This window comes from Poecile atricapillus, chromosome 24 (assembly GCF_030490865.1).
Source record: "Poecile atricapillus isolate bPoeAtr1 chromosome 24, bPoeAtr1.hap1, whole genome shotgun sequence".
Classification (NCBI taxonomy): domain Eukaryota; kingdom Metazoa; phylum Chordata; class Aves; order Passeriformes; family Paridae; genus Poecile; species Poecile atricapillus.
The window spans coordinates 5,515,971-5,537,401 of record NC_081272.1 but is presented as its reverse complement, the minus strand read 5'-3'; the positions used below and the strand labels follow the sequence as shown (position 1 = coordinate 5,537,401).

The window sequence follows — 21,431 nt, the reverse complement described above, 5'->3', positions numbered from 1 at the left end:
AGAAACATTTTCTACCAGAGAAAAAGCAAAAGAAACTCTCCCAGTTACTCCACTGGTGCATTTCAGACCTCAGGAATGCTCATCAAAGCATTCGGTGTGCACGCTTCCATGACAGAGCTGAAATTCCCTCCCAGCTGTCACTGGCAGGCTGTAACACACAACAACAAGGAAAAATGTGGCTGGGGAGGATGGGATGAATGAGCTGCTCAGGGCTTGGCTGTGGTGTTCAAGAAATTCTTCCCAAGGGTTGGGTATTTCACACGTGGAGTTGTGGAATGGTTTGGGTTGGAAGGGACAGGAAGATCAGTCCCACTCCCTGCCACTGGCAGCAGCATTTTGCACAGTCCAGGTTGCTCCAACCTCATCTTGAACACTTCCAGGGATGGAAGCTTCTCTGGGCAACCTCCACCACCCTCCCAGGGAAGGATTTCTTCCCAATATTTAACTTAAATTTTGCCTCTATCAGTTTGAATCCATGTTGAATGCAACTCATAATCTCAGGTGACATCTCCTAGCTCCACCATGGGAATTGAGACCTGGAGCACTGTTGGAGTCAGAGGCACAGGATATCTCTGATACCTGGCTCTGACATCCAAGAAAATGCTGAATTTCACATAACACCATGGAGACAGCTGTTAAAGTTAAGTAGAAAAACTGAGAATGTGAGTTTGTAAGTTAGAGAGTTTCCTTAAGTCACTGGGTGAGAAAGTTTAAGGTTTAAGCTCTTTTAGAAAACAAGAGTCAAGATGGAGGATTTAGGGTGTTGTCCCTTTCTCCTTCTTCTTCCTTCTTCTTCTTCTTCTTCTAGGGATTTTTGGGTAATTAGTGATTGGATAGAGAATGCCACAGTGCAGCACAGAGGTCATTGGGTCACTAAGAAAAATAGATTTACTTGGCATTTGTTAATTGGAAAAATAGACATATAAAAGACCTTGAAGAAGTTCTTTGTTAGCCATTTTGCACCTTTCTATCTTAGTGTATATAGCTCCTTGTACACTGTGTATATGTAATATAAATAAGAGAATAAACAACCAAAACATGAGGAGATAACCTCTGTCTCATCACTCCAAAGAAAAGAGCCCTGTTAATTAATTTCATGTCCCGACAGAGTAGCTGCAATTCTCAGGTCACATATCCAAGATAGATCCTGAGATCCTTTTCCACTCCTTTCCTTGCCCTCAGTGTGTCTCCTGCCCCTGTAAAGGCTCTGCTCTCCCTCCTTGCAGACAGCCCATCGGCTCCAGTAAATGTCACAGTCAAACACCTGAAAGCCAACTCGGCCGTGGTCACTTGGGATGTGCTGGAAGACGAAGTTGTCATTGGATTTGCAATTTCCCAACAGGTACCGTGCCTAGAATTACCCAGTTTCAGCCATATCCATCTGCCCCTCTCCCAGGTCCCTTCTGCTCCCAAATCCTCCTGCTGCAGTTTAAATCCATTCCTTCTCATCCTGTCCCTCGTGGTCCCGGAGGGGATTTGGCTCTCCCGTCCCCTTTGCAGCGACGCTTTGCACGTTGGTGGCTGCAGAGAGGGAAGGATCCCGATGGTTCCTCCACATCCACGTGGTGGGCAGGGCAGGAATCAGTGGCCTTAGGTGACAGCAAATAAATGCACATGGGGAGGTCCCTCCACCACTCTGTGCTCTCCTCTCTCGGCTTCCAGAAGAAGGACGTGCGGATGCTGCGCTTCATCCAGGAGGTGAACACCACCACCCGCTCCTGTGCCCTCTGGGACCTAGAGGAGGACACTGAGTACATTGTGCATGTCCAGTCCATCAGCATCCAAGGCCAGAGCCCTGCCAGTGAGCCAGTCCTCTTCAAGACCCCCAGGGAAGCTGAGAAACTAGCCTCTAAAAATAAAGGCAAGTGTGGGTGAGTTCCTACGTGGCCCCTGGGACACAGGGCTGTGCAGAGAGGAACCAGGATCCAGAGAAGCTGGGAGAAACCCTGTGGGATAAATAGGAGAAACCCTGTGGGATAAATAGGAGAAACCCTGTGGGATAAATAGGAGAAACCCTGTGGGATGAACAGAATAAACCCTGTGGGATGAACAGAATAAATCCTGTGGGATGAACAGAATAAACCCTGTGGGACAAACACTCACGGGGCTGAGTGTTCTCTCAGGATGTTCTGAGGGGGCACAAGGTGACAGGGAGATGCTGCTGGAGGTGGCTGCTCCTTCTCCTGTTCCAGATGAGATTTAACCAAGTGAGGTTTGCAGCTCTGTGTCCTGCTCCCTACAAGTGGAGAAAGCCAAGGGGAATTCCTGGCCAGCCTCTGAGCTCATGTGGAACCAGCACCCCTGGATGGCACCGGGCACACCACTGTGTGGGATTCACAGAGCCTCCTGTGCTTGGATTTTGGGGGAAAAAATACCCAGAGGCTCCCACTTTTCTTACATTTTCAGTATTTCTGCCAAATTGCAGAGAGATGAGGTAGGAAGGAACCTCTTGAGATCACCCAGGCAGGGTCAAGCAGAGCAGGACATCCTGGATCACTTCCAGTTGGGTTTTCAATATCTCCACGGAGAAAATCAGGCACTTCCCCACTGGCAACTCCTTCACTTGTTCCTCTTTAGCCAAACCAGGCTGTTGAGGGTTTTCTGTCAGCAAAAATCCTGCTCCAAAGAGGGCCTGGCAGTGCAGGGCTGTGGGGACACCCAGGTCCCTCCCTGCCTGCTGAGGGCCTGGCCTGTTCCAGGGCTTTTGGCTGTGGTTCTGAGGATGCAAGTCCTTGACTCTATTTAAACTGATTTGGAGGCTGTAAATCCTGAATTGCTGTTTATCTGGAAGCACTAAGAGGAGCACTGCTCCTTTCCTGGGGGCCTGAACTGTAATCTCCTTAATGCTTTGAAGGCAAGGAGGGGAATTACGCCCAGCAAAAAGGCTCTGCTCCTTTCTGAATCCCAGGGCTCTGCTGAAAAATATCCTGCCAGGCTCTCCACGCTCCTGAGCTGGAGCTGCTGGAGCATGCAAGGCTTTGTGACAGGTGCAGATGGCACTAACAGGGACAGGGACAGCAGACAGAGCAGCCACGGGGACAGATAACACTGCCCTGTCCCACTGCTCCTCCCTTGTCCTGTCCCCTCAGGATGAATCTTGGAATCCCACACTGGTTTGGGTTGGAAGGGATGTAAAGCTCATCCTGTTCCAAAGGGACACTTCCACGATCCCAGGCTGCTCCAAGCTCCATCCTGAGCACTTCCAGGGATGGAGCAGCCACAGCTTCTCTGGGAAATCCATTCCAGCCCCCAGCCACCCTGAGAGGGAAGAATTCCTTCCTAAATCCCAACCCAAGTGTCCTAAGGAGTGTCAGGACTCTCTCCCTGCTGGCTCAGCTCCTGACACACTGACTGGGGCTGGGGACACTCCTAAAGCAGGCTCTGAGCTGCGTTTTGGGTCTCACCCTATCTCTTTGCCCCCGTGCAGATGAGGTGACAATGAAGGAGATGGCGAAGAAAAACCAACAGCTGCGAGCGGGAGAAATTCTCATCATTGTTGTGGTGTTGTTTATGTGGGCAGGTCAGTCCCAACTCTCTGTCAAAACTAAATCCATGGCATATCCCTTAGGAATTCCTTTCCTCCCACAAAAAGTACGGAGTTCTCAGCTGGAAGGGCACATCAAGTTGGGTTTGGCAGCTGGAGTTTGGTCCAGCAGGAAGCAGAAAATTGATTTGATGGAAGCAATTCCCTATGGTTAATCCTGTAATCTCATTTTCTTCCAGACTGCCCTGATTACGATGCCCTCAGCCACAGAATCATGGAATGGTTTGGGTTGGAAGGGACAGAGAGATGGTTTTGTTCCACCCCAACCTTCCACCAGGGCAGGATGCTCCAAGCCCCTGTCCTGGAATATTTCCAGGGATCCAAATATCCAACAGGATATGCCTTGAGTCCTTCAGATATTACAGGCTGCAGTAATTTTCTGGATATTATATGACTCCAATGCTCAGGCAAGAGTCTTCCTCTCCACACACACTAATTTATATTTATATTTATATTTATATTTATATTTATATTTATATTTATATTTATATTTATATTTATATTTATATTTATATTTATATTTATATTTATATTTATATTTATTTATATCTATATTCATAGTCATAGCCATAGTCATATTCATCTTTATATATTTATATCTATATCTATATCTATATCTATTCATATTCATATTCATATCATATTCGTATTCATATATTCATTAATATTAATATTAATATGTATCTATATATTCATATTCAAATTCGTATTCATATTCACATTCATCTTTATATATTTATATTTATATTTATATTTTTTCATTTTATATTTTTTATCTCTATTTTTATATAAAATTTCCACAGAAATTTCTCCATCACAGAAGGGGATGGAGGAATCCAGGTGACACTGAATCAGATCCTTATATATATAATATATATAACATATATATATATCTTAATATATAACTTATTTTTCTTTTCACCCTTATTTGCATCTCCAGGGACTGGACAGCAATTACTCCTAAAGCAAAAAATCACATGAAAACTGAAACAAACTTAGAAGATTTCCAGAACCTCCAGGCTATTATTTTTCAGCATTTATGCCATGTTTCAGTTGTGCACATCCCAGTTTCAATGCCTTGCCAGGGAAAATAATCATGAATAATTACATGGGGTGACTGAACAACCCATTCACCTCCCTAATCTGAGACTTGGATCAGCTGGGAACAAAGAATTTGCTAATCCCACAATTTCCCTTCCAGACAAATTACTTACATTTAAAAATCAAAAGGGTGTGGGGAGAATCTCTCTCTACATCAAATGCATCCTTTAAAAAGTCTCAATACACAAAAAAACCTCCTTCCAGATTTTAACCTGTCCTGTGTGACAATATTTGGGAAAATCCAAATGGAAATGGAACCAGTCTGTGCCCAGGGCTCTGGGCTGAGCCAAGCCCCAGCTCTTGAATTTTGGAAATTTTGGAATTTTTCACGGCGTTTTCCTTCTTTGTGTGTCAGTTTTACTCACAGAAATCACACCAGGGGTGGCTGTGGCAGATGTTAACGCCTTTTCTCCTGGAATCAGCCATTTACCCACATTCCCAAAGAAAGAATTTGGGCCACTGTGTTTATCAGTAAAGCCTGGGGGCAACTGCCACACTCGTTTTATAGAGCAGTTCATGACGTGAAGATGCTGGAAGATTTAAATATATTTGGCTATTAAAGAAGATTTTTCAGGGAGGGAAAAGCAGCATCTGCCTGGATCCACTTCACCTACGTGTCTGGAATCCACAGGCAGAGATGTTATTTGGTGGAAACATCACATAAAATCTTCTCAGACAGACATTTGCAGTCATCTTACGTGCCGTGGCTGCCCCTGCTCCCCTCTCCACGTGCCTGGGTGTGTGTGTGGGAGGAAATTTCCACTCACAGCTTGTGCTGGTGCCCATTTGCAGGTGCTGGCAGGTTCAGAACCTCTCCTGTGCCAGCTCCAGCTCCAGAGGACGGGGAGCAGAGGACACATTTTCACCAGGCAGAAATTTCAGGAGCTCCGGTGCTCGCCGAACCGCGGAGTTGGTGTTGGTCGAGCTCCAAATGCAGGACTTAAAACACTTCATAACAGGGAGGCTGGAATAGAATTAATCTTCTGTCGTCCTGTCTAACTAGTTTAGCATGGAATTAAGGGAGGGAAGAGCCAGAGGCTGGCTGGCTGTGGGAAGCAGGAATGCTGCCGAGGCTGGCCGGAGGGATGTGTGATGTCTGCAGGCTCGCTGATGTGATGCTCTCTCCCGGCAGGGGTGATCGCCCTGTTCTGCAGACAGTACGATATCATCAAAGATAACGAGCCCAACAACAGCAAGGAGAAAGCCAAGAGCGCCTCGGAGAACAGCACACCCGAGCATCAGGGCGGGGGCCTCCTGCGGAGCAAGGTGAGTGTCCGCAACCGATTTCTGCTAAATTCAACCCAAAAAAGGCTCTGTTAAAAAATCCTCCCCCACCTCCAGAGCCGGGCTGAGGGATGGGAACACCCTCCACACCCACGGCTCTGCTGCTCAGGAAGGCAGAGCTTCACTCCCACCCCCTGGATCCTGCGTGGCCGAGAGAAATCAGGTTTCAAGCCACGTTTCTGGATGAGCTGAGCATCTCTGGAGGGGAAAAAAAAAATGAGTTCCTTGGGTCCTCCCACAGCAGCACGAGGCAAAGAGGACACTGGTCCTGTAATTAACTGGAGAGTTAATCAGCGGGAGCAAAGATGCTAACACCATGTCGAAGTGGGAATAGGTCAAGCCTTTAATTTATCCCAATTTATTTCAATTCATTTAACTTCCTCGTGTTTCTGTTCACATCCCCACCATATTTATTTAGTATTTTAAATAGTTCACTGATTCATGACGGCTCAGAAGCAGTGATGAACCCCACAAGCCTAAAACCTCAAGTCTGACCCTTCTTCATCATCATGAAGGGATGGGAACGAGAATTTTCACCAAACACGACCTGCAGACTGCACTGAGCTCTGAGGTGATTTTCCCCTATTATACATCCGGTTTTCCTTTGTTTTCCCTCCTAGTTTCCAAAAAACAAGCCCTCAGTGAACATCATTGAAGCATGAGAGCCTGACAGCTGAGAGATGGACTCCATCCCTCACTCCCACTCTGAGCCGTGATGATTGGGGAGGTCAAACATTGGCGGGGTGATTTGCAAAACAAGACCTCGTGATTGTCACTCGCTGGCATCCACCTCCTCATCCGTGTTCTGCAAAGCATCTGGCCAGGAAGGGAAATCCTGCAAAAAAAAAATACAAAACAAAACAAAACAAACCCAAACAAAGAGGATGGAGAAGAATCAGTGATGCTGGAGTGATCCGTGAATCACCTGGCTTGGAGCAATGTCTTCCACGCTCCTTTCTACCCTCACACTCCATCTTCTGGGACAGTTTTCCTGTTTTTTTGGGAATGCACAAGGTTTTGTTGTGTCTTTCTCTGGTCTCACTGTCACTCCATGCCGGCAGTATTCCCAGGCATCAGGCACATCCCTCTCCGAGCGGGAAGCTCATGGCAAACACCACAGAGAAGCCAAATTTTGGCTGCTGTGTGCTCGGGCCTTGCTTTGTTCATTGATGTGTGTCGTGTAACACGTCTTGCAGGTGGGTTTTTCAAACAAACAAACAAACAAAACAAAAAAAGGCATCCCCCAGTTTCCATTCCCACCAGGAGAACTTCCCCAGCTGTTCTCCAGCCAGGCTGCAGCACGTTCTCCACTGCTGCTGTCTCTCCTCTCTCACACTGGTGCTCTTCACCTCAGAAAAATCGGGGAACACTGAGGCACAGCCCAACATGAGGGGACACCAGAAGCTGTTATTTAGCTTCCAGGATAATTTCAACCATTTTCTGCGTGGTATTTTCAGCTGGGCCTGAGTCCACCATCAATGGCATAAAAGGTCCATAAAAATGTAGCCAGTCAGCAAAAAAAAAACAAAGAAAAAGACAAAATACCTGATGATACCGGTTGCTATGCAAGGTCTCCAGGGGCAAGAGCTGTTTATTGTGGAAGGCTCTGGCCTGAGGGGCATTTTTTTGAGGGCTTAAGTTCTTAAAAAGCTTCTTTTAGTAAAGTTTCTGTGTGGGAAGGGCTGGTTTTCCTTACACATCCTTGCCTGTGCTGTTCTCCTGAGGTTGGAACGGCAGGAGTCTGCTGGAGACAGCCCTTCCCAAAAAGGATGAGGATGGATGGGAAAGGGGCTGGGCTTCTCTCTCTTAGGAAATGCTGGATGTTTGGAAGTTGACAGGATCCCTGGGGATTGCTGGTGCTCTGGATAGCTGGGAGATGCAGGACCATGACATGAAAAAGATTTATTCTTTGTAGTGTGCCATGGGGTATCTGTATTTATTTAATTCCTCCACAAGACCACTCCATATGCACTTAGGGGATGAGGCAGGATCCGAATTGTTCCGTCACACTCCAAGAGAGGCTGGTCTGAGGAAGGTTTGGAGCTTGTCACAACAAACCTGCACTCAGAGGAGCCTGGGTTGGGAGTCTCTGCAAAGAACCAGGCTGGCAGTGAGGAGCTGCCATCTCTCCAATTCCCCTGTCACCAGCTTTTCCCAAAGAGCTGGTTTGGGAGAAAAGCACTGGGAATTTCTCCTGCAGAAGCGCTGGTTCCAGCCAGGCCAACCCCAAAGGTGTCTCCAGGATCCTTTGCCTGAACATACTTTTCCATCACCAAGAAGGAGAGGTCACCACCTCTGATACAGACAGAGCAATAAACATTTTATAATGTACAATAAAAGATTAAAGGCATCTCTTGTGTCCTTGTAATGCCTGAATTTAATTATTTCATATTCACCTTCTTTCAGCAGCACACACACCCTACAACTGGGGGACTTCATATTTCCCAGACCTAAAACCTAAACACACCTATAACCTAAAATATTTTTCTCAGTGTCTGGGTGGAGAAAACCCAGGGAGGTTCAGAGTTGGTTCTGGCTGCAGGACAACAAAAAAAACTCTCACCATAAATAGCACCCCAGCCCTACCTAGAAAAATTCTTCAGCCACGTCTGTTATCTCCCAAGGAAGAAATAGCACTTGGAATCCACAGCCCGACAAAGGGAGATTTAGGACAGATGGTACAGCATGTGCAAAACGATAAGGGAGATGCTCTCTCCTAATCCTGGAGCAGACAGCCGAGCAAGCAGCCCTCAGAGAGCTGCTCCAGTGGAAATCCAGCCTGGTAATTTGGCAGGTTGGGGGGTTGTGTGGCTGCTTTTAAAGCCAGTTGTCCCTGGGAATTCAGACCATATCCCTTTTCTTTTCCCCACAGTTGTTGTTTCCTAGGGACAGATTGAAGCTGTTTCTTTCCTGACAGAGATGTGATCACTCCTTTGGTAGATCAGAATTAAAGTGTCAGTGTGGGGCAGAGTTCAATATTCACCTGTGGCAGGAGATGCCAGGGTTATTTTGATAACCTGCATTTGATAACCCAGAACTGCAGGCTTGGAGAGTAAAGAGAAGTTGTTTGTGAGGAGAAACAAATGTGGGCTGGCAGAGTTCAGCTCAGACAGGGACTCCAAACCACTCAGTTCAAGTGACTCCCTTCAAGGAAATTTTTTAGCCACTCTGAATTGAAGTGGTGGAGTAAATCCACACTTTAGGAAAGGGTTATAGGAGAAGAAAGTTACTTAAAATGCTGCTGTTGTGAGGGTCATAAACACCAAAGCTTTAACTGCTGTCTGGGTATTAAACTCCACCATAACCCGTGAGAGTCAGCAAAGTGTGAGTTCAATCCTAAACCCATCTTTAGAACAGAGACCTCGCTCTCATCAGCAGCTGCCAAAAGATACTTGTGAGGTGTTTTACAGTCAACAAAGGCAAGACATCAAGCAAAAATAAACCCAAGGCACACTGAGGGAAGTCATGCTGGGCCACAGCACAGCACACCCTCCAGACCACCCACGTCCCCCCACGTGTTTTCGCCCTGGCTGCTGATTTTGACTCATTGTTGGAAGCGGGAGCTGCGAAAGGGAGGTTTCAATAAATACTAAAAAGCAGCGAGAGGGAGTGGGCTGCTGTGCCAGGGATCCCAGAGAGGCTGATCTCCTGCTGATCTCTGAAAGCAAAGCCAGCCCAGCTGGCTCGGGACGAATCCCATTGATTTCCAAGAACCGACTGAGCCGAGATTTGGGACACAATAGGAGCAGGGAGCTGCAAAACAAAACCCTTCGCCAGCACAGCCAGGGCGTGTTTGGAGTTAAGCACCGCTCTCCTTCTTCCTTCCCAGCACTGTAATATTATGCCTACAAGTACAATTTAACCAATAGATTCCTCCCCCACGAGTTTAGCAAAGAGGAGCCGCGGGAGGAAGTGTGGAGCAAACAATCCTGCACAGCGTGTCCTTCCAACTCACAACACAGCCCCAGCCACTTGTCACCTCCTCCCCCGGGCCACCAGGCACCGGCACAGGCTCGCTGCTCCGGGGAAAACGGGAACACGAGGCTTTTTTGATTCCCTGCCACTTCAATAGAAAGCGAGGAGGAAACACCTACACGGAGGAAAAGTGTTAGCACAATCTCAGCTGGTAATGGAGATGCCAAGGGAGAGGAACAGGCTGCTGATGGCAGTGTTTGCCAAAGACGAGAAAAGGTGACATCACTCCAAAGCCAATGTCACAGCTGCACATCCATTTTTCCCCAGCAAAACACGGCACCTCGGCGAGGCCTGAGCTTCCCGAGGAGAGAGCTGAAGATGACACCATATGTTCCACCAAATGTAATTTCCCCCAGATTTGCAGCCAAAAAAAAAAAAAAAAAAAAAAAAAAAAATTATATATATATATATATATATATAAAGCAGCTTTTTAACGACGTGTAATTACAGCCTAGACTGGAAGCAGAGCTGACCAAATTCAATCAGCTTTTGTTAAAAAGCTGCCCCATCAACATGCTTGTTATGCTAAAATATCTTGTGTTTCCACCACAAATCTGGCGTCTATTGAATTGTCTGGTGACCTCAGGCGTTAAAATGATGCTGTTCCCCCTTGGTGCTGCTGCAGCCCACACGTCTCGAGGAAAAAAAAAAGGAGCTGGATTCTCCTTCAGCCTCAATTTTGGTTAAGTAAGTTCCAAATGAAGAATCTTCATTATTAGTGACAGAGCCAGGGAAGGCACAGCTTGAATTTCAGATTCCCAGATGGAGGCAGCAAAGCTGGCAGCCAGAAAAAAATCCTCTTTTTCCTTGGAATCTGGACACACTGGATGCCATTTGACACTTTGCAGCATCACTGTCCTTTTGAATTCACAAAACCCCCACCTTTAACGCCACCAACTGCTAAATTAAACATATTTATACCATCCAGACCTGTTCTGCACCTAAATATCCTCTTAAACCAAAAGGAGATTGTTGGCTTCCACTATTTCCAGTTTCAGGATGCAATTTCTTCCTCCTTACAGGGAAGAGCTGGTTAGTTTTTGAGAGGAAGGCAGAAAAAAATCCCACACAGTGGTTTTATTTCAGTCTCATTGTTTTCCAGCTGGCTGCAATACATTGATGAACGCTATTAAATTTTTAATTGTGAGGCATTTTATCAGAGCTCACGCAGGGCTTGCACAAAGCCAGTTTTATTTCAGTTTTTATTGATATCGCTGCGTTCTACTATGGCAAAAATCATCAGCAGGGCCCTTGGCTGCTCTCTAATAGCAAACACACAGCAAAACACTGTCCTTCCATGAAAGATTAATCCACAATCCCTCCCTCCTCTCTCCACCATTCAGATGTGAATCATTTGCAATGTCAAAGAGGGAAATTTGCAGCACTAAAGCTGCCCAGAAGCCTGAATCCTTCCCAAAGGGCAGAGCAGCTTCATGGCAGAGTTTTACACTCCCAAAGAACACAAACCCCCTCCTGGAGACACCTTCAGCACCTTCCTGGCAGGGTCAGGAGCTGCCTGCTGAGAATTTCCACCCCTGGAAGTGTCTGAGGCCAGGTTGGACAGGTATTGGAGCAATCTGGGATAGCAGAAGAGACTGAGATGATCTGAATGATCTTTATGTCCCTTTCAACCCAAACCATCCTGGGATTCCAGGGATATCAGGTGAAATTGTCCCCAGACCACAGGTAAATGATTCTTTTTTCAAAGAACTTGATTTGTGAGGTTCACTGCTTTAAAAGCCATCAACCACCATGTGCTGAAGCTCTCACGTGCTTCCAAGGGATTTCCCCTTCTCCCTCGATGCAATAAATGTAAATAAAATTTACAGAAGTAAATTCTGTACAAAATTAAAACACCTGAGAGGTTCTGGAGCTGACATTGGCCATGCCTGAGTCCTGCCTGGAGAACCCAGCCCCAAAAGTGCTGTCCATGGGTTCCTTCCTGCCTGGATTCTGTGAGATCTGGGAATTTGTACAGTCAGACTCTGCTCCAAGCTTCACTGCTGATCCTTTGGACAAATAACTTCCATTCTCCCTGTCTCAGCCACTGCACATTCAGGGCAGAGAGAAACTTTGCCTGTTTTCCAAAGTCCTGTCCCACTCTGGGTGCCATAGAATAAAATCTATGAACCACAAGGCTAAAAAAAGTCAGTACTGAGCCAAAATTTTGATTTCTTTAAGATCACACGAGCCAAAAGCATCTCCAAAAATAGTCAGATTGCAATGATAAAAATATGAGATGATTTTCTGCCTGAATAAACTTAATTTGCACTCCAAAATTCCACCTATAAATACCTAAAGGAGTCACAAGGCCCTGCTGGCACCCCTGGGAAGAACATTGAGAATATCAACCTATCCACCTCCAACTCATTTGGAGTTGCTCAGTAGCACAGGAAAGAAGAAAATGACATCTAAAAGCTGCAAAATATTTATAAACTCTGGTGCAAATCTCATGCTTTTGCAGAAGAAGTTACAAATGAAACTTAAAACCACTGAAAACCAGACCAATTAACACCTCTAAATGCAGAACAAGAACCAGCACAGCCCCTCAGCAGCAAAATGCAATGAATAAACACTGCAAGTGTTCAGGAATTCTCTGGAAATCACTGTGTTTGGCCAAGTTCTTGCTCACCCACTGGATATGGGTTGGAATTTGGGGAATTTCTGCAATAAAAGTCGATCAAAAAGTTAAAACAAACACCAGAGGAGCTTTTGGATGAGGCTGGAGCAGCAATATCTCTTGAAAACAAATCTCTGTTTCCTTGGTGCTCGCAGCTGGTACCTGATTTTCTTGGTAGGAGGTTTTCAAAGTCAAACCACATCCTAAGGAGGTACCTTGAGAAGTGAAAACATCAAAGTTCCTTTCAGGAATTCTGCCTGCTGCTTCATTACCTTCTTTGCAAGGCTCCTTCTCCCTGGCCCACCACAAAGGCTGAAGGTTCAACTTCAAACAAAAAAGGAAATTTTCCTCACAAAATGCTTCACCCACCTCAAATCCCCTCATTTGCATGCTCTGAAATAGCAAGACAAAACTCCACAAACTTTAGGCAGCCTCAGAAAAGCGAGATTAAAATCTAAACTACTTCAAGGGGCTTGGTTATCTGCAGGCCTCAGAGTGCTACAAAGCTTTGCCCCATCTATGTTTTGAAAAAAAAACAACTTTGCTGCTTTATTTTGATTTTATTCATGCACAGGGACGAGCTTAACTCAGGAAATCACATTTTTGAACAGCAAAACCATCTGGTTTTCAAAGCAAATTCCAACCATGGGGGTCACTCCTGTAAAACCACTGTCCAAACATCTGGTTTGGAGCAGGAACATTTGCCTGGCACTGGGCTGTCCCCTCTCACAGCACAGAGAGTTTTCTTTTCACTGCTCAGCAAGAACAGGCAGTGACCAGAAGGGCTCCAGCCAAAGCAGCTTGATCTGGATTCCACTCAGAGCTCAGGGAAAGGCAAATTCCCTGGAATTCTGCCCTTCCCAGGGGCTCTCAGCCCAGCACAGAGTGTGTCATTGCCCAGTCCAAACTCCAGGGTTTTTCCATCCTGCAGTCATGTGAAGGATGTGAATCACAGCTCCTTCCCAGGGAACACGGTGTCTCCCCAGCAATCCCAGGTCTCCTTCAGAAACTGCACAATCAGCTCCTATTTACCCAAAGGAACAACTTCTTGCCAAAAACTGATAATTCTAGGAGGGATTTTTACAAGTTTTTCTTGAGAAATCCATGGGTTGTTTGGGAGGGAGGTCCTCCAAGGCAAACTCTCACCATACACAGCAGTTCCCATTGCCTGCAATGAGTGTAGAAGAAATCACGACATTTTTAAAGATTTTGAGCCTTCCTACATCTCAGTTCCTTCCCTTGGCCTTCTGAGTCAGAGGTGAAACGGGTCATAAAAATAGAAGGAACATTTCCTACTGCCAGGGGTGCACTTTTCACCCCTGAGGAGAGACAAGGACTTGGACCAGCTTTCACCATGACTCACTCCAGGAAAAGATTGGAAATCCTCTCCAAGAGGGGAAGTCCCAAGGGCAGATGAATCCCACCAGATATTTGGAGGAATTTATCCCAGTGCCTCAGCATCCACCCCAGGGCTCAGAGGCCTTTTGGCCTGAGGAAAAGGGGCTGGATAAACTCAGCTGCCATGAAACAGCGCTTAAAACCTTTGGAGTTCTTTCCCCTTGGGCACATCCTCATTCCTTCCACAACAGAGACCAAACTACACATTTGGGATGAGGTTTTCAGCCAGTCCCACCCAGTTACAAACCAGGAGCTCTGCTTATTTCAGCTTTGCCCCTGGACCAGGAGTATCACACTCTGAACCCCAGGTAACTTCTCACTCCCCTCACCATAAACTTAGAAATCCATTTTATCAATTCCCATCCCACATCTCTTGAAATTTAGGGTTTGGAGGTGGATTTCATTTGCTTTGAAGTGAAATCTCCCTCCTGAGCTCAGCCACTAAATGGAATTCTTCATTTATGTCAGCACAGCCCCAGTCCTGCACCTTCCCTGCCTGCCCTCCATCCAAGCAAAATTAATTTGGGCAGGTAAAAACTGCTTCAAGATTAAGTTTTTTTTTCTTCCCCTCAACCAGCTCAGCATCAATCAAGAGACCAGAGTCTTTCATCACAGAGTCTGCTAGCAAAGAGTTCATTTGTATTTCACAGATTTGTTTCTCCATCTGTTCCTGACACTGCTCTCCCTTTCCACCACCTTAAACATAGTGGGTTTTTTTTAAGATATTGATCTTTGTTATTACAGTAAAACCAGATGGTTTGTGCCTCTTTATAACGTATTTCCTCCTCCTGTCCCTTTGATGCCAAGGAAATAATTTATCAGGTTCCTGCCAGGTTGAGAGAAGTCTGATAAAATTTTTAAAAGCATCAAAAACCTCTAGCAAGCACACCAAGCCTCAAGGAGAGCTCCTGATGGAGTCCTGGTAGGTTATAAAAAAATGGATGGAGGTCAGACAGGAGCCAGCTCAGCTTCCCAGAGGTGCCTGGAGCAGTGGAAGGTTCCCTGCTCATGGCAGGGGGTGGAACAGGACAATCTTTAAGATCCCTTCCAACCCAACCCACTCTGTGATTCTGCTCCAAATTACACAGTTTTAGGAGCCTCATTATTTGTGTAGCTGATCCAGCCCCAGAATTGCCAAGGAGGATCTCATCAGGAAGGAAATAATTCCATTTACTGCTGGATAAAGGGCAATAACAAAGTGCAAACACTGACAAATGGTCAGCTGGCAGAAATCTTGTGTGGTCAATTATCAGCCCCCCATTGCCAAGCAGATGCTCAAATCACAGCTCATTTTTACATCTGCTCCAGCACAGCCTCACCAGCATTTAAATTCTTAGGGGAAGCTGCAAATAAATGAATATATTAGGATTTAATAGCATCTAGAAAGCAGAATGAGAGGAAGCACAAGTAGAGCCACGGGGCTGGTCTCTCTACACAACAGAGATGGCTCAATGTGAGAAGTTTATCCTGAATATAAAAGGATTTTTTTTACAGATAGTCAGTGTGACTTTAAGCACTCAATCACCCAATATAAGAATATATATATATGAGATATATGCAGATATAAAAGATATAGATATGAAAAATGGATTTTATATATATGGAAATTGTATTTATATATATATGAAAGTTGTATTTCATGCAAGTGCAAGCCACTATGCAGACAAGGGAAAAGACAAAATCTCTCCTGTAGCCAGATTGGAATTCCCTCAGACAGCAGAGCAGCAAGAGCCAGGATCCAAGGAAGAACAGACAGATTACGTAAAAGATGGGATAGCAAAGGAAACATTACCCTGAGACAAATGCCAGGAGATTTGCAACTCAAAACAGAGCTGAAGATTTGTAGCAGCAATATATTAGCTCCTGCTTCCCAGAAGGAATTCCCTGGTTGGCTCTAAACCTGCTGATTTTCCTTCATTAATTCCTTGGGATCACTCAGCATTTCCTATGCAAATGACACACCCTGGACACTGCTGCAGATCCAGGTGCAGGGGGACAGCACACAGGGCACTTCCAGCCCACCCAGGAGCTTTTCATCTGGGACAACTGGCAGAACCCACGCTGTCTGTCGGGCTGAATTCCAAGCCTACAGCTATTTGGAATAAGAAAGGTTTGCACTAATAAGAAAATCAAATTGTGTGCATCACAGATAATGTTCTTCCCCAGCAAAAGAGAGCTCGATTTCACTTGTCAGCCTCGCTCATTTAGAGCTCCTGCCTGATTTTTTGTGACTCACAACATACGTCTTGCATTTTTAATTTGAAAGCAAGAGAAAACAGGCCATTTTAGCTTTCCCTGCCTCGTCCCCTCTGCATTACTTATGCTGGATTCATCCTCTGGAAGCAGCCCTGTGGCGATGCAGCTGTTCCTGCTGCCTGCCTAAGTGCAGGCTCCACACACACAACTGTCAGCTTCTTGTGCCTCGCAAGAAATGGCAATTATTGCACCCATGAACACTCAAAATAACCACAGGGAGCCGTGGCTGGAAGCTACTAGAATATTTTGCTTCTCAGAACATCCCAGTCCTACCCATCAGCTGCCACCCATGAGCTGAAATCCAAACCTGCTCTTTGCAACACCTTCCTTTCCACACCCCCGCAGTCGGTGGCTCTTGGATGACACCACTGAGGCAACACAGAGAAGGTGTCAAAAATAAACCCAAATCTCATCACTTGAGCTCAAGATTCCCTCAATCTGAATCCAAACCTCAGCACTTGAGCTCAAGATTCCCTCAATCTGAATCCAAATCTCAGCACTTGAGCTCAAGATTCCCCCAGTCTGAATCAGAATCTCAGCACTTGAGCTCAAGATTCCCACAGTCTGAGTCTAAACTCAGCACTTGAGCTCAAGATTCTCCCAGTGTGAGTTTCAGGGAGGTGGTAGAGTCCTAGAGGTGTCCAAGGAAGGACTGGAGGTGGCACTCAAGTGCTCTGGGCTGGTGATAAGGTGGGAACTTGATGTTATTGAAGGTCTTTTCCAATTTTGATGATTCTGGGATAGCTGTGAACTGACATGACCAAGTTAATTCCCAACAGAACAAGCCAGAGCTCAGCCCTTCTTCTCCCAGGGAATACAAACCTGCTCTTGGAGCATCCCTGATTTTCTACACCAAACTCCCTTCACAATATTTCCCAGATATCTCTAAAACTCCTCTGACCCAACCCTGGAGCCAGGGGCTGATTCCTGTGCAGGAATTCTGTGCATGGCAGTACACAAAAGTGTCACAGGCACTCTTTATTCCCCTCTGAAAACAAACACACTCCAAACAATGAATTCAAGTCCATCCAGCCAGCCAGGATATCAATTTTTTCCTCCCCACCAGCCTCATCCCATCCCACCTGGGGGTTACCTGAGGTTATAACCACACTTCTCTTCACTTGGACTGCCACAGCCTGGAGAGAAACGTTTCTTTTGCTCAGGCTGTGCTTCTGAAATGCAGGTCCGTTGTTTTGGCCTTAAAAATAATAAATTGTGTTAATTCATTTTTAGATTATTTATCAAATTAGGTTACAGTTGACAGAGAGAGCCCTGCAGAACTGTGGCAGACACGACATTCTTGTAGCACTGGGACTGAAAAACTAAAAATATTTATTTGAGTAAAGCTGCAAAGATCAAACACGCAGAGAGCTGAGGCTCCCAGCCGGTCACTGCCGTCGGGAGCTCTCCAAAGCGGCTTTTTCACACCACAGCAACGCCCCGAACGCGGGGAAAAGCCCCGATGTGCCGCCTCCAGGAGCGGGGAAGAGCAGGAGCAACATCCCGAGCCGCTCTGCTGCTGCCACCTGCAGGGAACGGCTGCGGGCCATGAGGCACAAACATCCCCTGCAGACCCAAAACTGCCCGAGCCACCTCCCTTCCCGTTCCCCGACATCCTTCCCCTTCTCACAGCATCCATGTGCCTTATTTTACATTAATTAATATTTAGTAGGAGGGAAGAAGCCATCCACAAAAATTATGTTTCTAAAAAAATTGCTAAGAGCTTCTTCTGTGCCTAAAAAAAACCACTAACTAACTAACCCTAAAATTTAACGACCTATTAAACCATTTAAAAACTAAATCTGCCTCTAAAAAAGCCACATTTTAAAAACAAGCAAGCGCAAAAAATCTCTCTTACTAAATCTTATTCTAAAAATTATATTCTAATTCTCATTCTCTTAAGTCTATTAATAAAATTTTTCTTTATACCTTTTAAATTTTAAACCTATTTTACCCGCCTCCTAATTCATATCTCACAACAACAACAACAAATTCTAATAAATACACTAACAATTTTAACCAATACTAAACCCACTACATTATTTAATATATTAACCAAAAACCTCAAATTAACAAACCAAAACCACTACAATCTTACAGGGTGAAATATTTATTGTTTCCCCACTATTTCAGTGCAGCTTAATTTAAAAATTTAAATTAAAATTTTTAAAAAATTAAAAATAAAAATAAACCAAGCAACAAAGTGAGGGAGGAAACAGCTGGGATGATTTTCAAAGTGCAGATTTCCTAATAAATTACCTTTCTTCCTTCTCCTGTGGGACAGGAATTACTTTGCCACTTTTCTTCCCACTGGGTGGCTCTTCCTGCCCAGTCTGGCCTGCAGCTGTGTCACTTAACTGGAAAGGGAAGGGAAAAGGGGATTAATGTGTAATAAAATTTTTCCATGTAAGCTTTGCTTATAGATTTATACAAAAACCCACTTGAAAAACTTCCCCCATATAAACACAACACTTGTGTGCACATGGACAAACCCAAAGGCATGTGATTAAAAACATTCAAATTACAAGAATGAAGATGTGAGTTTACTTTAGTGCTGCCTGGTGGCTGCTCAGCTCCTGTGGATTCCCCTTCAGCATCCTTTGGCAAGCCTGATTTCCTTGAGGAACAGCTCATTGTTGCTTTGGGAAGTTCTTTTTTTGGTGGCATCACAGATGCTGGACTCTCATCCCCTGTGCTCTGGCCACAGGGGAGGTTGGATGAGGGCATGGATCTTCCCAGGCAATCCTGATCCATGCTTTCCCAGCCTTCAGGCATCACCCTCTCTGTGGATTTTTCAGGACTGCAGCTCCCAGCAGCTGTGGAATATCCCAAACAATCATCTATCATTGCATCCAAAGTTTCTCTTTCCAGGTTGTTTTCCTCCAGAGCCTCACCGGCGCAGGCGGCAGCGAACGGGCTCAGGCTCAGCAGCTCCTGCAGGTCTAGGTCCAGCTCCACCTGCAGCTGGGACCCATCCAGGGCAGCACTGCCACCCAAAAAGCCAGGATCACACCCAGAGCTGTCTGAGGGATGCTCCTGGGGTTCCTCTGGCTCCTCTGAGGCTGCCTCACTCACCAATGTCCCTGCGCTGCAGCCGCTGCTCTCTGTATTGTCGCTCTCTCCGCTCACACTTTGGCTCAGGTGGCTTTCACCAGCGAGGTGCTGCTGCTCAGCTTCCATGGAATCATCTGCCAAGATTTCCTGGATCTCTTCCTCGGTGTAATCAAAGGGAGAATTCCCTTTCTCGCTGTCTGACAGCTCCAGCAAGGAGTCATCCAGCTCGCTGTCGTCGAAACACCCGCTGATGTCCAGGGAAATGGCCACGTCGTCATATTTGGGCACAGCAAAACTGGCACCAAACTCATCCTGGGCACTCTCCTCCAGGAAAAGGGAGCAGCCAGAGGTTGGGGAAGGGAAGAGAGGATTCCCTGCTGGGTCTGGAGTGCTGCAGCCACGCCTCAGCACACAGGCTTTCTTAGCTGACTGCAGGGCCTGCACCTGCACTGCGGAATCCGACAGCCTCTTAGCCCTGGGGAGTGGGTCCTGCCTGAATTCCTGGCAGAGCCCAGGGGAAGCAGGGGAACTGTCTCCCATGGCTCTGTGGCTTCCTGGAACTCTGCTCCCAGTTCTAGAGGCTCTTCTGCTGCTGCTGGCCTTTGCTCTTCCAGAGGAATCAGCAGGAGTCAGCTCCAACCTGCCAGCAAAAGCGACATCCTCAGTAAAGGAGCTGAGCTGTACCCCCAAAATGCTGGAATTTCACAGGGAAGGCAAAACCACCATAATTTGATTTTGTTCTCTTGTTTTAGGTCCCAACAAATCCTTCATCCCTGAGAGCTCCCTCAAGCAACACCAGGGGAAATCCCAATGATTGGAAACCCTCTCTCCTCCCAAACTGCTGCCAGTCCCTCACAGCAGACCCCAGGGATCCCAAATTACAGCCTTAAACTGCAAAACACTCCTGAGGCATTAAATAAAACCTCCAAGTGTCTCAACTCCCACCTTTGCCCTTCAGAGATAAACAAACACATTTTAAAAAAATCTTTTTTGGGGTTGGGAAAAAGTGAGCAAAGGAAGAGGAGCCCTGTCAGGGTATTAGTCACTGAGACACACAAAACCCTCGTTGTAATCCAAGATCATCAGATAAAGAACCTTCCTGTGAAACTCAATAGCTCCAAAGTATTCACAAACAAACCCTGTTTTTTCCCGGAGTGAGGACTCATCCCTAAAGGAATCTTTGGACCTGAAAGCCCTGCACTTGACTCTCACCCAGCAGGGGAATTTGGACAAAGGCGAGGTATTTCCTGTCCTCTTTGAGCAAGGATTTAAAGGAATGTATTTTGTCTTTCCCTTGCTTTGATTACTGTTTAAAAAAAGGGTTACACACTCCAGGAATGAAACCTGGGCAATTCTGCCTAAATAATGAAAATGGACACTTTCAGAATTGTGTTAGGAAAAAAAAAAACACCTCAGGAATCAGCTGTGTGTGCACAAAACCCACACAAAACACGACTGGATTTAGTCCCATGCAGTGTGACAGTCTGATAATTCTGCTCCTAACCATGGAACCCGTGAATGGTTTGGGTGGGAAGGGACATAAAGCTCATCCAGTGCCACCCCCTGCCAGGGCAGGGACACTTCTCACCAGCCCAGCCTGATCCAACCTGGCCGTGGACACTTCCAGGGATGGAGCAGCCGCAGCTTCTCTGAATAACCCGTGCCAGGGCCTCGCCACCCTCACAGGGAGGACTTTTTTCCCAAAATCCCATCTCCCTCTGGCAGTGGGAATCCATTCCCCCCTGTCCTGTCTCTCCAGGCCCTGCTCCCAAATCCCTTTCCAGACCCTTTAGGCACTAAAAACCTGCAATTGTGTCACTCTGGAGCCTTTCCCTCTCCAGATAAAAACTTCAGGAAGCGGTAAGGCCCCTCTCGCCCCTCACCGAGGGCGTTGAAGCAACCACGGCCCCGTCTCTCTCCATCAGGGACCCGCCCGTCCCTCAGCGGGCACCGCCCAACCGGCGCCTCAACGGCACCGCCCCAAGGCGGGGCCAGCCCGCCCCGCCCCTGCTCCGCCTCCCGGCCCACACCAACACGGGGAGCTCCCCGAATCCCGGGAAAAAAGGGGTAAACCCCCCTCCCTAAATAAACGAGTTAAAAATTAAGTTGGGCTGAGACAAAGCAGCGGCCGCGGCCCGGCCGGGCCTGGCGAGAAGGGCGCTCACCCGCCGCCATCTTAACGGCGCCAAGGCCGCGCCC

The 21,431-nt window shown here is 46.5% G+C and overlaps 2 protein-coding genes across 5 annotated transcripts in view; one reads left to right on the top strand and one right to left on the bottom strand.

The window, feature by feature from the left end:
* Positions 1-8,313, top strand: part of FNDC5 (fibronectin type III domain containing 5) — a 16,382-nt gene extending 8,069 nt beyond the window's left edge. The window contains exons 2-7 of one of the 3 annotated variants that reach the window (XR_009279509.1): positions 1,227-1,342; positions 1,663-1,861; positions 3,428-3,520; positions 5,778-5,911; positions 6,550-7,125; positions 7,906-8,313. Coding sequence is in view for 2 of the 3 variants with exons in the window: in XM_058856695.1 (XP_058712678.1) it covers positions 1,227-1,342; positions 1,663-1,861; positions 3,428-3,520; positions 3,724-3,938 (623 nt within the window). In the remaining variant the exon portion in view is untranslated. Of the gene's footprint in view, positions 1-1,226; positions 1,343-1,662; positions 1,862-3,427; positions 3,521-3,723; positions 3,952-5,777; positions 5,912-6,549 lie in introns of those variants that run through there. The other 2 variants (XM_058856697.1, XM_058856695.1) reach the window with 2 other exon arrangements.
* S100PBP (S100P binding protein) overlaps positions 1-21,431 on the bottom strand; it is a 24,360-nt gene extending 2,929 nt beyond the window's left edge. Inside the window, exons 1-4 of one of the 2 annotated variants that reach the window (XM_058856693.1) lie at positions 21,398-21,431; positions 18,726-19,872; positions 18,438-18,535; positions 17,272-17,376 (exon numbers count right to left, since the gene is read on the bottom strand). In XM_058856693.1, the coding sequence (XP_058712676.1) occupies positions 17,272-17,376; positions 18,438-18,535; positions 18,726-19,772 (1,250 nt within the window). In that variant the 5' untranslated portion in view covers positions 19,773-19,872; positions 21,398-21,431. Of the gene's footprint in view, positions 1-13,082; positions 13,693-17,271; positions 17,377-18,437; positions 18,536-18,725; positions 20,023-21,397 lie in introns of those variants that run through there. The other variant, XM_058856694.1, reaches the window with a different exon arrangement.